The sequence below is a fragment of the Poecilia mexicana genome, unplaced genomic scaffold (genome assembly GCF_051168715.1).
Source record: "Poecilia mexicana isolate PSO_F unplaced genomic scaffold, ASM5116871v1 scaffold_3, whole genome shotgun sequence".
In the NCBI taxonomy this organism is placed as follows: domain Eukaryota; kingdom Metazoa; phylum Chordata; class Actinopteri; order Cyprinodontiformes; family Poeciliidae; genus Poecilia; species Poecilia mexicana.
This window is the reverse complement of record NW_028263372.1, coordinates 24,922,267-24,937,952: the sequence shown is the minus strand read 5'-3', so window position 1 is coordinate 24,937,952 and position 15,686 is coordinate 24,922,267. Positions and strand designations below refer to the sequence as shown.

Here is a 15,686-nt window from a genome sequence, read left to right as displayed (position 1 = left end):
ACACCAGACTGATGCAGCAATTCATGCAAAGGCAGCCATATGACATCCTATCTTGAAAATAAATATTTAAATTTAATATTCTGACTTTCTGGGAATTGAATTTTGGGGTTTCATCAGATGTAAGCCATTATCATCAAAATTATGAGATTCAGATACTTGAAAAATATCTCTCTTTGTCCATTTGAATAGGTTTATTAGTTATATTTCAATTTACGTGGATACATTTTTAAAATAATTTTTAAAACAGTGTATCTGAATTCGTATATTTCCCTTTGGGATCAAAAAAGTTTTTTTGAATTTACAAAATAATTCCCAATTAATCCTCCGAGCCACCAGAGGTCACTGTTATAACTTAGAAAATCGTCCCAAAGCTTTATCAAAGAAGAAGAAACAGCCGCGGCTAGTGAGCTAGCTTAGCTACTTTCATTATTTTACTGAAATATGGCAGCTGTACTCCCCATCAGACCGCCATGCGATAGCAATCCCGCCACTCCAGGAGCGCAATCACTAAAGGTGACATTTCTGCTTTATTTAATTCATAAATAAGTGAAATTTGGAATTCTGCGTTACCTCGATCTCAGCTAACGGCTAGCTCCTTATATCCCTATTGATGGTTGTGTTAGCGACATTAGTGACCCTCCTTTGTTTTCAAATGATAATTTTATATTCCCTGCTCATATTTGATGGTCATAAATAGTTACATGTCGGTAAACTCGTGCAAATAACAAACGCGACTTCAAATATGTATCTCATCAAGCTTAAAAAGAGCACAACATACACAAAATTAATTTACTTTAATAAGCAAATTATCCTGAATTTGCTTATTGGCAGTCTCGCATTGACTGATAATGTTTTACATTTTCTCTTTCATTACTTGATTCCACTGTGCATTGAAATGAAACAAAAACTCTTTAATTAAAACATTGAAAAGTCATATGCATAAATGATCTAATTGTTGTTATTTTAAACAGGAAAGCAACAATTATTCCCACCACATATGGATTATTACAATTATAACCATCTTTATTTACTAGTGTTTGGTTTCCACACCATTATATTTCATTTTTATCTCAGACAAAAATGTTGTGAAACTGAGAAAACTGTGGCCTGTCAATATAAGGGCTTTAAACTATTGAAATACTGTGAATGTTTTTAGCAGAGTTGTAACTTTTCAAACTTTGGTAACCTGCTCATTAAATGAATAAACATTTGAATGAAAGAAAAGTTTATTTAGGTCAGTCTGACTATGCCATTAAAAAAATTCTTAAGCATTTGTGATCTGAATTCTTGGTGTCATTACTAGTTTGTATTTTTGTTTTGTCTGCAGGAAGATGTAATAGACGAGGTTTCCAACGACGGCAGTCAGCCTCCCAAAAGAAGGAGAATGGGTTCAGGAGACAGCTCCCGAAGCTGTGACACCTTCAGCCAAGAGCTCGGGTAAACTGCACAGATACTTTAAAGGACACAATAAATAGCTATTGTTTTTGTCTGACTTGCCCTCACTTGTTGTTTTTGCCTGTTTTCCTCTTGTTTTCCCCCACTAAATTCACAAAACCCCAACACATCCCTGTTCAGAGCAACATATTTTCCAGCAGAGAACCTGACGGAGTATAAGTGGCCACCTGATGATACAGGAGAGTATTACATGCTGCAGGAGCAGGTCAGCGAGTATCTGGGAGTGACGTCATTCAAGAGGAAGTATCCTGGTAAGAACTAGATTCTCATGAAGTTTGACTCTCATTCCTTACTTGTAATTTAACTGAGTAATCTTATTTTTGTAAAGACTTAGTATAGATGAGAGCAGGAGTGAAATGTTAAAAGCATCCAAAAATGATACATCAGTAGCACAACTTCAACATGTTTTTACTCAAGTAAAAGCAAAAAGTAGCCGGCCAAAAAATTACTCAAGTAACTGTTGAAAACATCAATGTAATATTTAAAAATTACATTATCTCATAGACCAAAATATAAAGTTATGTGGAAATACCAAAATGGAAATAATTAATATAAATAATCACAAAACAACAAAATCAGGCAAGAGCAAATATTTTCCAGATCAGTTTCATTCAATATAAAACTTATGAAATTTTAATAGAAACTGTAGATGAGTGTCTATGACTGGTGAACCTTTGGTTAAAACAAACAGGTTCTTCCTTTGTTGACATTACTCACAGTGGGTAGAGAACCCAGAAATTTTACTCTACTAAGAATAGTGATAATTGTTAATAAAATTACTCAAGTAAAAGTAAAAATAGGCACAGTAAAATACCCTTAATAGTAAATTTTTTTCCAAAACTTTACTCAAGTAAATATAAATAGTTACTACCCAGCTCTGAACTCATGTTCTTCCTGGTGTTAAATTAAACGTCTGTCGTGCTGTGAAGAATTTTTTCAAGCTGTTGAACTGAGTTTGTTTCCTTTTCCTCTTTTTTATCTCTGTGCAGATATGGAGAGGCGAGATTTGTCCCACAAAGAGAAGCTCTATCTTCGAGAACAAAATGTCATTACGGAGACACAGTGCACTCTGGGTACAAATTATAACCCTTAAATAATTTACAAAACAACTGATGCAGCTCTTGACACCAGTCTTTGTGACGCCTTCAGGTCTCACAGCTCTGCGAAGCGACGAAGTGATAGATCTGATGATCAAGGAGTATCCTTCCAAACATGCTGAGTATTCTGTCATACTGCAAGAAAGGGAGCGGCAGAGAATAGCGAAAGAGTACTCTGTGAGCACAAACAGCAGAAACATCACGCCAGAAGTTTACTTTGAGAAAATTCTTCTCCATGATTGATTCTGTCTTGATGTGATTTATTTTACTGTAGCAAATGCAGCAGCAGAACCCTCAGAAGGTCGAGGCCAGCAAGGTTCCTGAGTACATAAAGGAGGCTGCGAAAAAAGCCGCAGAGTTTAACAGCAACTTCAACAGGGAGCGGATGGAAGAGAGGAGAGCTTATTTTGACCTCCAGACCCACGTAAGTCCGGTTTTAAATTACTGGCAGGATTTACTGCACATTCTGGAGACATTCTCCAGATCTGGATGAGCATGGAAATAGAAAATGGAATGTGAAAAAAAAAAAGTTCATTTCCATTTATTATAAGTAATCAAAGGTGTTCAAAGTGAGGCCCAGGAAGGGCTGGACAATAAATCAATAACAACATATATCGCAATAGACACGTGATCAATATCAACAGAAAATACATCACATAGAATAGAATATTCATTGAACTACGACCCAGAACCGCATGGCATTCTGGGAGATGTAGGCAGAGGACAGACTGTAGCCGCTCAGCCTCTCATGACCAGCTAAGCTTGGCTGGTGGAATCAACTGACTCGCTCATTCTATGGTTACCTAGCAACAACCTGCTGGGTAACAAGCAGTTTCAAATCTCTTCCTCCCCCCGCCCCCCCAACTATGGTTACCTAGCAACAACCTGCTGAGTAACAAGCAGTTTCAAATCTCTTCCTCCGCCCCGCACCCCCAACTATGGTTACCTAGCAACAACCTGCTGGGTAACAAGCAGTTTCAAATCTCTTCCTCCCCCCCGCACCCCCAACTATGGTTACCTAGCAACAACCTGCTGGGTAACAAGCAGTTTCAAATCTCTTCCTCCCCCCGCACCCCCAACTATGGTTACCTAGCAACAACCTGCTGGGTAACAAGCAGTTTCAAATCTCTTCCACCCCCCACCCCAAACTATGGTTACCTAGCAACAACATATTAAGAAACTTGTGCAGTCATAACTGCTTAAAAATAAAAAGCAGATCACGCCAGCAGTTTTTAAAGTATTTCAGATATTTAAAACAAAAGAATTAATCAGTAATTATCAATGTGAACTGATATGAAACTAGTTAAGTTTTTCAGCCGTATCATACCACATGCACTCATTGATTTATCATCTAAAGTAAATCTTAGTGCACCAAAATCTGCTCTTTTTTTCTGTATTAAAACTTGGCTAAATATAAAAAGTGATTTTAAATGAACATCCTATTTTTATTGCTGAGAATATATAAAATACTTTTTTCCGTTTTCTTCAATCAAGCCCAAAATAATCAGCAAACTGGATTCTTTACATTTTAAAAGGAAAATCTGGAAAAACCAGTTGAAGTTTTGGATTTATGATCCCGTTTCTACAAAAAAAGAAAGTCTGAGCACTTTATTTGTTTACTTAAAATAGTTCATGTTTAGTTTATTGTGGACTTGTTAAAAAATCACAACAATATTTTTGGTGATTTTAGTTTTAAAAATGATATTTTTCTGGCCTGCGAGTAATATTGAGGTGACGACTTTGGTCCACTCGACAAAACGTTTGGTCATCCTCATCCATCTCTTAGGATCTAGGGTTGATATTTATATCCTCACAATTGCATAAATATATTTAAGTATTTCAGTGTAGAAATTAGTGCCAAAGATTAAGAAATTTGAGACTAGAAGAGACATCTCTAAGAACTAGTTGTGCACCAGTTAAATCAGCTACGATTTCCTGAACTTTGGGAGATCAAAAAAATTTAAATTGGACAAATTTGGAATCGGCACGCCAGGTTTTTTAGCTTTTTAGTGATTGGCCAGAAAACTGCAGTCGGTGCACTCTAGTAAAAACCCTTAGTTGAGTGTTGAATGAACATGTATAACTTTGCTCTAAGATCAGTTTCTGATGTGTGCCTTTATGTTTCCAGGTTATCCAGGTACCACAGGGCAGATTCAAGGTGCTTGCTCCAGAGTTAACCAAAACCGGGCCTTACCCTGTGGCTCTCATACCAGGACAGTTCCAAGATTACTACAAAAGGTACATTTAGCTCAAAAGAGCAACATCCATGTTCTTTTTTATTTGCTTACCTTAAGGTGAACATGACACCCTAGCCATCCTAATATTTTCTTGTTTTATCATCTTTTCCCTCCTGATGTATCGTCGTTTTCTTCATGTCAGGTACTCGCCCAACGAGTTGCGCTATTTGCCGTTGAACACTGCTCTGTATGAGCCTCCACTGGATCCAGAGCTTCCTGCTCCAGACTCAGAGCCCGACTCGGACGATGCAGACGAGGCCAAGGACGACAAGAACAACAAGAACTCATCAGTAAGGCGACAGCTTGTTGACGGAGACGAAGAAATGACTGATCTCTGCTGATGTGGCTAAAACAGGGCGTCTGTGCTGTCCGTAAAAAGTGTCAGGTTTACGTATCTAATATTCATTTATTTATTTTGAATGGACAATAAACAGAAAAAAATAAGACAAATAGTCACATCAATTTACAGGTAAGTTTATACAATTTTTAAGAAAATATTACACCAGAAGTATTCCCACATCAAATGACGCTTAAATCTCTCATCATTGAATGTACAATTATTTACACATTATTAATATCAACAACAGCATTTTCGACCTTTCAGACAACCGTCCTATACAGCATATTTTCCAATCAGTTCATTTTTGGACAGATTTTTTTAAGCTGGTTTATATCTGTACTTTGTTTGAGCTCATCATTTAATTCATTTCATAAACAAAAATTATTTCTGCTTGTTCTCATACTTTGTGTTTGACGGTTTTGACTTATCTTTCTCAGTTTTTTTTCCTTTATTTATAACCCAGCAGCTTCTGCCCCTATACATTAAATAAAATATAATCAATAACCCTAAACAAACTGTTTAACTGCTCCCACTAGCAGCAGGTAAACAGCAACAGAAAAAAAGGGGGAGGAGCCTCAGTCACCGGTTGCTATGGTAACCACCAACTGCCAAAAGCAGCTCAACAGAACTTAAAGCACCAATAAATATCTGGAGAAACGATACAAAATAAATTCAAATAATTTTGACAAATTTCACATCTATGCTATTGCATACTTACATATGTGTGATTTTTCTATTGTACATTTCTGTTGCGATACTTAAATTCAATTCGTAATGATCTTAAAAGGTCTTAAGTTTGAGTTACACATCATCAAAAAAGTGCAGCTCGCTCACTATGGGTGCACCGATTTATCGGCGCAGATTTCCTTAATTTTGTAGGAACGGTGATTGGTCGATACTTACACATGAAGCCAATTTTATCTGCTTCAACAAAGGTCTAAAAATCAACCGCTGCCTCTTCTGTGAGAGAGGTTTGACTGATTGGCCCACCAGATCATGTCTGAATGTTTGGAGTTAACAATAGTCTACCACTGTTACCAACTCAGTGACTTTCCTGATATATTTAGTGACATTTCAGACAGAAAACATAGAAAAGGCCAGAAAACTGCAGTTGCTGCATTTGGCAGCAGTTCTGTGCTATCTTTATGCCAAGTCAAACCTTTTCTTTCATAAAGGATAACTTTCTGGCTTGTTTTCTTAAATTTGCTGCCACCTCTGTTTCTCCCATAGGACAGCTCTTCAGGAAACGCCTCGGACGTGGAGAGCCAGGAGGGCGGAGGAGGACATCGTCATAAGTCCAAAGCCAAAGACAGGACGTCAGCGCCGGGAAAAGACCAGCGCCACTCCCACAAAGCTACTCCAGGGTACAAGGTAGAGGACAAATCCACCTGAAAACTCTTCTCCAACAACAGCAGCAGCACTTTCTGCCCCCTCTCCTCTTTCTACTGTCACCACCTCCTTACTCCATCCATTCCTGACCCCCTACCTAGCTCTCTTCAGCATCTACAGTTGGTCAGCCTGCCTCCCAGCTGGAATGACCCCGCCTCATACACACAGTCACACTTCAGGGGGTTCTGACCTTTGACTTTTTTGGGTTTTATGATTGCCTCATGGACCCCCCTCCAAACCCTGATCCCCCACCCTTTTTTTTTTTTTTTACTCCCAACTGTGAGCAATAAGAACATTTTAAAGGAACAGTTCACGTTTCTTTTTCACTGCACTTTTACTTTTTTCTTCAGTGAAGACAAATTTGAACTTTTTGTTTTTCTTCTGATTGCCCTTAATATACCTCTTATCTGTCCTCACTTGTCAAAAAAAAGTTCTAAGACAAGTATGTGGATTTTTTGGCTGCTAATTTTATCTTCTTGGAAAAGAAACTTTGTTAAAGATATAAGGAAAAAATAAGCCGCATACATTTTGTGGTGGTTTTATAAAGTATATCACTGTAGATAATATTATCATCTGTCTCTGAAGTGTGCCATGCACACTAATCCTTACTGATTACACGAAACACCGACTACCACGACCTGCAGGCTTATTATTATTATTATCCCATATTTGGTAAAATCACATTCAATAAATCAGTGATGACTGATTGGTTCCATGTTCAGTTATTGATTGATGCCAAGAAAAAGTGAGAATTTCTACTTAACAAAAGCAACAAATCCGACTTCAGAAAAGTGCAGATCCGTGTTTTTTATGGACACAAGTTGATTTGCCAACTTGGTCCTTGCATTACATAGAAGTCTGTTAATAATTTGCATTTTCCGATAAAGTGAAAAAATACATTTACAATGTTATTACAAATGCAGTTTAGTGATCAGAAATGCACGTCGACATTGGCAAATGTCTCCCCAAACACAAACTGCCACTGGAAACAAGATGTTTAACGTAAATTGTTGCTATATTGATGTGTTTGTGTAGGAAAACAAGCCAAATATAATCCAGACATCTGTCTCCCTGTGTTATGATCTTCTGCAGAAATTGTGTAGATCAGAGGAAAGATCACATGATACGAGTTTAAATCTTTTCCTTTTATTCATCTTTAGGCCAAACTTAGAACTGCAAAAACACAAAATCTTACTTTTGTTCTAGTTTCTAGTGCAAATATCTCAGTGCACTTGAAATAAGACAAAACCAACTTGGAAGTAACTTTCAAGCAAAATCTAAGAGCTTGTTTTAACTCAGTAATTCCTTTATTTATAAAATAGCTCTACTTCCACTGGTGCCGTTACCTAGCAACCCCAGCCAAGCCTAGCCCGTCTCCTAGCAACACAGTTCTAGTTCCACTGGCAGATTATTTCACTTGTAACAAGACATTTTTTTGTTACAATATTTTTTGAACTAGTACTTTTTTATTTTTTTCAAAATTAAGAAATGATTTACTTAAAACAAACTTTTATATCTTGCTGAAAAGTAACTTATAAGTTAGTTTTGTTTTATTTCAAGATATTTGTACTAAAAACTAGACCAAAACGACTTGGTAAGATTTTGTGTTTTTGCGGTGTAGCTAGTCCTGGTTTAGCCTTGGAAAATCTTCCACCTGATCCATTTTAACTCTGCCAAAGCTTTTAACTTGAGGAGTCCAAAAAGACAAAACGACTCCAGTGCAGTTTTAATTAAGTGATCCGTAAATATTTCCTCAAATCTCCAGTCTGCAGCGTTCCAGTCCTCAATGTTCACCCGGAGAAGCCGATGGCGTAAATAGGAGCTTCATTTAATCGTGTTGAAAAACAGATGGTGCAAACTCAGCCTGAATTATAAGTTACAATGTTTCGCCATAAGGTCAAATCATCACTTTAAGCTGGATAACAGCAAAAAACAGCAATATGGGGTAAAATTTTTATTTTTCAAAGACAGATATTTTAAGTCGTTTTCCATTGTTAATCTAATAAGCCAGAAAAGTCGTACTAGTCGGAGTTGCGTTTAACTGCATTAGCAACATAGCACACTTTCTTTCTAGACTGTTAACGAGTGTGAGTCAGCGGTTCGGTTTGGACGTTATCTGTCCTCTTGAAGTGTTTTCAGACCGTTTTCACACTGTCGCTGAGCTGAGCTGCAGTTGCTGACTGACGGAGCCAAAAATGTGCTTCTCTTCCCCCCCCACCCCAACACCCACAAATGCAACATCTTTGGTCGACCTTAGGTGACATGTTCCCTTGCAGGTCACTGTATTTGTTTCTTAAGATTAAAACAAAAGAGAACATGTAAAATGTGTGGATAAATCAGCGCTTAGGTGAGTATAAAGGACCTGATTGCGTCCGTTTGACTCAAGCTCAGCTTTGTAGTGTGGGGATGGTCGTTTTCTGGCTGGTTGTTACGGCGTTCAGCGAGTCAAAGTTTCTCAAAGTAAGGTCACTACAACACGATCCATGTCCTCTTGAAGGGAGGTAGATGTAATAGTAGTATTATTTCTATATTTTAAGACTATATAGTGTTTTAAGAAGTAAATATATTTAGATTTTTTGTAACTCTGGTAGCGTTGACAAACGTAAAAGCAGGTGGAGTTGGGTTATACCAGAAACATGTTCCTGTTGGAGAGTTTAAAGTAGATTTAAATAACATCTCAAAATTGACTTTATTATTATTATTATTTTTCTGCTAGCAGTGTGCAGCAATACGTGGGGGATGGGCTGCATACAACCAGAGAAAACTGGGCAGTTTTAAAGCCTTTGTTTACCTTGTTGTTGATCTCTCCCTGCTAATGAGAGGAACTGGTTAAATAACTCTACAGCCGTTTTGTATAGATGTGAATTTAAATGTCTAAATTACATCATAACTTTTCAACCAGCTGTGACACCAGCAGTATATAAATGTTTCTATATAACCAGTACAACTGTTCACTTGTTTGCCTCTGCAGCTGCATGTTAGAGCAACGTGGCTCTATCTAGAAAAATGACAGTTAAAAAAAGAAGAAAAAAAAAAGCATTTAGCGTTTTGAGAAAGTTGGTATTATTTCTTACGTGTGCATGATATGCAATATTTCCTGTTCAAATCCATTGAATTTAGAATAAAGGATATTTACACGAGCTGGATGCAGTTTCATGGATTGCTCCTTTTCCAGTTTCACTGCAAAACATCTGCAGAGAGTTTGGGTCAAACGGAGAATAGTCTGGATTTATTTTTATAATCATGAAGAATAGATTCATAAATACTTTATGAACTACAGCTCTGAGGAAAAACAACTACGAGTCCACTGCACTGGGGCTCATTGAAAACCTCCTGGTTATTCCACCAAATATTGGTTTCTGAACTGAGTTAAAACATTAGTTTTGTTGTTTCTAAATTAATCTAAGCTTGTTTTCTTTACATTGAGGTCTGAAAGCCCTGCGTCTGTTTTATTTTGACCTTCTCTCATTTATTTTCTGCAACTAAATAATACATTTTTATTTCAGACATGTTGTCAGTAGTTCATAGAATAAAAGAACAACATTAATTTTACTCAAACATAAACCTATAAAAACTAAAACCAGAGAAACTGATCATTTTAAGAGGTCTCTTAACTTTTTTCAGAGCTGTGTAAAAAGGTTTTTATTATCTCTAGACTAATCCAGATAGACTAACTTAATAAACTTAATCACTTAAAATGAGAATAAGCAGAAAAATGTTTATTTATTTAATTTGGGATTATTTTTGAATTTGAAAGATATTTAGCTTTTCTGTCTAATTCAAATTCATTTTTATTGATTCAAGTTTTTGGTTTTTATCTTTACCAAGTCTTACACTTTTTTTCCCAGTTTTTTATTTTTATTAAATCTAATCAGTTTATATTTTTCAGATTAATGCCACATAATGTGTTGGTACAAATTATGCCTCGCAAAACCGTGAATCTTTCCACATTTTATTACATTAAATCAAAAAAGAAACCACATCATACATACATGTGATGTGGTTTCTTATGCATTAATATTTTCAAATTAATGCATAATTGTGAAAATATATCAACTAATGCTCTATTTTGTTGTCCTTTTCACTGTTATTTATTAATATCATATAAATTCCCAATAAAATACTTTTAAGGTTTATGGCAATGTGACAAAAGGTGGAAAAGTTCACGCCGTTTTTCTTTTGCAAAACAGTTTATAGTTTATGTTGTTTCACAATCCTCCATATTTGGAGTTTATTGTAACTTTTTAAATAGTAATTTAACAACAAAGTGGTTTTAAATGATCTGTTAGCTGAAACTGTGCAGCAGGTTTCTTAGCGTTTCTTTTCTCAGAGTTTTAGTTTCTCCCTGGACAGTTTTGTTTAATTTATCTTTATCTTTAAAAAGATATCTTTATTACATTAAAACAAAAAAGAAACCACATCACACATACATGTGATGTGCATTATTATGCATTAATATTTTCAAATTATTTATTTTTGAGTGTTTTAAATGTTCTAACATTTCAAGAATATTTCATGCAGGTGATTTATCTAAAAGCTTTTTGAAAGTTGTCATTTTGGTACTGAAATACTTTTGTTTTACAGCAAACTGTGCTTTCCCTTTTAGGTGCAAATCTTTTAGAAATCTCACCCAGTTTTGTCAACAAACTGCTTATTATTAATTTTGAATCGTTTCAGATAAGTTCCTAGTTTGTGTTTTGTGAGAATAGAAGCCTTTAATTTGCTACGATAATTGAAGTTTTTGGGTTAAATTACTTGCGTGCATCAACATATTGTTAAAAAATGTAAATATAAAGAAAAAGTCCACTTTGTTTCTTATTTCAGTGGAGGAAGGCACTTTGCTGGTTTGGTTGTTGTGTCTGTATATCAACGTTTATAGTAAATTATGTTGATTTGATTTCTGAAAAAAGGTGGAAAGCTTCTTGCTACCTGTGAGATTATTGATTAATAAGTTTTGTTTTTTCTGTTCTCTAAAAACTAGGCTGCAAGTTTTACCTGAACTTTTTCTTTTAGCATTTATGACAAAGATAAATTGTACATCTGTAATTATCTTTATCATTTCTATATTACAACCAAATGGAAATATTGATGTAGTCAGAGAGGAGTTTTTGTGTTGATATGGATATTTTATTGAATTAATTGAGTCCTAAAATGAAATTTCAAACTGACTGTTTTAATGCAGCAGGTTATTATATTTTAGAGTAGAAAAAAAAAAAAAAAAAAAACCCAAAGTATTTATTTTTTTTCTTCTTCTGCTTTATATCCATGACTACAAAATTCAAATGTTTGATTGGTTTTATAGCGTTATTCTGCCCTTGCAGCCTAAGGTCATTCCAAATGCTATTTGTGGCATTTGCCAGAAGGGTAAAGAGGCCAACAGGAGAGGCAGGCCGGAGGCTCTCATTCACTGCTCCCAGTGTGATAACAGCGGTGAGTCTGTAAGCCGACATTTAACGCCACATTTCCTGCTCTGTGTCATTATTCTGTTCTGCCGTGACTCTGAAATTATTAGTTTTACGTGTTTATTTAGAATAGTCTATGTGTTATTGTTCTAAAATCTAATTTGCTTCAATTCTTTTTCTATTTTTAGTAGTAAACCTTGCATGATACGAGGCTATCGTTGACATTTGTTAAGACATTTTTGCTCAGCGGGAATCTTGACTAAAGAGTTGAAGGATATTTTGTATTACAATAAAAAGGAGACCTAAAAAGGAGACCTATTATACAAAATTCATATTTTGCATGTTTTTATATTTCCATTTGTATCTAAACTGCTTCTAAAACCAGATCAAGTGTTTCATAAAAAATAAAAATAAAAAAAAAAATAAAAAAACTCCCAGTGTTTTTTGGTATAAGTTTATTTGTTTGGTTTTGGAAAATGAGACGTTTAAAAAACCCGCCAGAGTCATAAACAACAGACATTGTGTCGTTACCTAGCAAGCCCTAGCTCAGTCCATCACCTAGCAATCCACACTGAGCTCCAGCATGTTTTGTCAGCTGGTTTTACCGATGTACAATGGCTGCTGGAAAAGACAAGTGCTTTGTTGTTGACTTACCATCCAAAAACCATTTTCTGCATTCTTGTTGGTTGTGCAGGAGGCTCCACTTCTGCTTTTCAAAGATGTACAGTTGTTTAACCGCACATCTGATTGCAGCCATTTTAACGCGTTAAGACAACATTTAATTTCCCTTTGGGGTCAATAGTGTTTTTGAATTAGAATTGAATTTGAATTTTAACGTGTGAATGTAAACGTTGAGGATTAAAGTTTGTGGCCAGCAGGAGCTGATTTGGATTTAAAGTGACAAGATGCCATAAAGCATTTCAATCTGGAAGGACAATGAGACTAAAATCTCGCTATCTAAATAACAAATAAATAATAAATAAATAAATAAATGTATGGGCCATAGACCTGTCCTAACCAGTTCCAGGAACTATAATATGTCACCTTTAAAACAACAGAGCTGCACCTTTAACTAGATGTACAAGGGTCTGTTCACACACGTGTGTTTACTGTTCTGTGTTTCTGTCCTCCACCGTTGTGCCCTGCGTACTCATCTGTGCGTCTGTGAACCTCAGGCCATCCATCCTGCCTGGACATGAGCGAGGAGCTGGTGAGCGTGATCCAGACGTACCGCTGGCAGTGCATGGAGTGTAAGACGTGCACCGTGTGCCGCCAGCCGCACCATGAGGACGAGTTGATGTTTTGTGACAAGTGTGACCGCGGCTACCACACCTTCTGCGTGGGCATGGATGAAATACCCACAGGTGAGGAGAAACGGCTTTGGGTTCAGCCATGTTTTGTTTTTCTTCATCTGCTTAATTTGATTATCTTCGATATTTTTGTTGTGCGAAATAAAATGGCTGCGTCATATTAAATATAAATGTTTCTAAATAACCAGTAGAGCTGTTCACTGGTTTGCCTCTGCAGCTGCAGGTTAGAGCAACGTGGCTCTATTTAGAAAAATGACAGCTAAAAAAAAAAGCATTTAGCGTTTTGAGGAAGTAGATATTATTTCTTACATGTGCATGACATGCAATATTTCCAGGGAATTGAGAGTAAAGGATTTTTAGACGAGCTGAATTTCTCCTTTTCCAGATTCACTGCAAAGATTTCCAGATAGTTTGGGTTAGACAGAGAATAGTCTGAGCGCTAATTGGGATTTATTTTCATAATTATTAAGAATTGATTCATGAAACGATTTTTTAATTATCACTAATAAACCTCAACACTTGAAATGAGAATAAGAGGAAAATGTTTATTGAAAGATATTTAGATTTTCTTTCAGACCTTTGGTCGCTGTGTGACCTGAATGCAGAATCGTTGCAGAGTCTTTAAAAAACAATTTAATTCAGGAATGGCAGAGGTTGAATATTTTAATCCATAAAGTGTAATAAATTTAAAGTTTAGAATAAAAAACCCTTTCTGTTCAAGGTTTCCCTCAGAAAACCTGCCTGGTGGTTGTGGCGCTCGGCAGTCATTCATGCAGCGACCCGTCATGTTTATGAGTTAAAAAATGTTTAAATTTGACAGGAAATTTGAAAATATCTCTTGATAATTATGTTATTGAAAGATTAATACCTGAACACCAACTGTAAAATCTTAAAAAAATGCAAACATTTTAAAAAGACTTAAATAAGTAATACTAAGCCTGGTGGGGGCACAAATAAAGCCTGGTGGCCCACCAGGCTTATAAAACTGTGGGGGAAACCCTGGTGTTGATCAGATTGTGAGGAGAAACCCAACAGTTTCCCATCACAAAAGTTCAAAATATTCATCTCCTGATAAACTTTTGTTGATTTGGATGCACATAAATGTGGTTTTCCCTCCAACATTTATCTGCATATTGAATGTTTCATAATTTCCTCCACTTTCTCTAAGACTTTAGGTTCAGCTAAATTGAACAAAGAGGTTTTATGTTTTTCCATAAAATTTAAACAAGCTGGTGACTAGTCTCAAAGTTTTTTGATGATTCCTTAGGAATTTTACCGAATACCACATTTTTCATGTTATCTATCATTCTCTTTAACCATTTTATGTTTGTTTTTTGTCTTTATTTGTGCTCAACAATTCATCCTGTCTTCTCAGGTCTTTGGGTGTGTGAGGTTTGTGACAAAGACTTCACAACACCCAAAAAGAAAGGAGTAAAAACACAGAAGAAGTCTAAATCGGCTCAGAAATGACCAACGTAAAAATTAAGTTAATTTGTCCACAAATTCCCTGTCAACATTTCTGGAAAATGTAAATTGTTTTGTCTTTTTCTTAAATAAAGCTTTGTTTGGACATTGTGTTCTTTAAAATGCTGTATTTACTTAAGAAAAGCAGAATAAAAATTAAGTGAGCTGGGGTTAGGGTTAGGGTAGCGAAGAGCTTGGTTTATTTTTTACAAAACCTTTAATTAATTTCTATGACTGGAAAGTTAAATGGTTCCCAGTGAACTGTGCTTTTTCCCTCTATGCATTTCTGTTGTTATACACTGTTATAATAAAAAAAAATCTGGTGCTGAAACTCATTTAAACTCACTCAATGCAGGGTTTTAAAGGACTTCCTGGTGTCATTCAAATTTTAAATATTACTTTTAGTGTTTTACGTCTTATCTGTGGTTTGTGTTTTTAATGAGAAAGCAGTCTGGGTCAATATTTTTAAATAAGTGGTGCTATTCTTCCTGTGTGTTTACGGACACTGGTGTTTTTAAGTTTTATTTTAACTATTTCAGATTTAAGTTTCTCCAACTTTCACTGTTCTCAGAATCGTAAGATGCATCTGTAACCACTAGTAATTACACTAAAGGTAATTACTCTAACATTTGTTTACATTGACTTGATGATTTTGGAATCAGCCTAAATATAGTATCTTGATTTTTTTATTATTATTTTATGTTTGCATTATATTGTCCTGTAAACTGGTTGTTAAATAGTTATTTGTTGCCTCTGCCACAGTGAATTAATTGTATTTTTTTCATTTTTATTGTTTTTTTTTTTTTTTTTTACAATAAAAGCCACTTTAAAGGGCTAATTGTTCCTTTTTCATGTGTATCATGTTGGAAACATAATCTCTCTCTGCTAATTATACTGCTTTAATACTAATAGGTTTTTCTCGTAAATTATTCAAATCTCACATTTTTGTGTCTTTGTTTTTCCAATACAAGATGGCTGACGAGATTCTTTCT

The 15,686-nt window shown here is 35.6% G+C and overlaps 1 protein-coding gene across 1 annotated transcript; it reads left to right on the top strand.

The window, feature by feature from the left end:
* Positions 1 to 368: 368 nt before the first annotated feature.
* phf10 (PHD finger protein 10) lies at positions 369 to 15,532 on the top strand. The gene is made up of 12 exons (XM_014997712.2): positions 369 to 513; positions 1,328 to 1,437; positions 1,576 to 1,706; positions 2,445 to 2,528; positions 2,605 to 2,729; positions 2,827 to 2,976; positions 4,681 to 4,790; positions 4,932 to 5,079; positions 6,360 to 6,500; positions 11,840 to 11,948; positions 13,096 to 13,284; positions 14,606 to 15,532. Exons 1-12 carry the CDS (start codon positions 442 to 444, stop codon positions 14,698 to 14,700), a joined length of 1,464 nt encoding a protein of 487 aa, XP_014853198.2. The 5' UTR covers positions 369 to 441; the 3' UTR covers positions 14,701 to 15,532.
* Positions 15,533 to 15,686: the final 154 nt, after the last annotated feature.

Bases quoted from the DNA above. Each gene is read 5' to 3' on its own strand.
- phf10 (XM_014997712.2), top strand. From the start codon at position 442: ATGGCAGCTGTACTCCCCATCAGACCGCCATGCGATAGCAATCCCGCC. The intron at 514-1,327 runs GTGACATTTCTG...TTTTGTCTGCAG, and splicing joins CAGGAGCGCAATCACTAAAG to GAAGATGTAATAGACGAGGT. The intron at 1,707-2,444 runs GTAAGAACTAGA...ATCTCTGTGCAG, and splicing joins ATTCAAGAGGAAGTATCCTG to ATATGGAGAGGCGAGATTTG.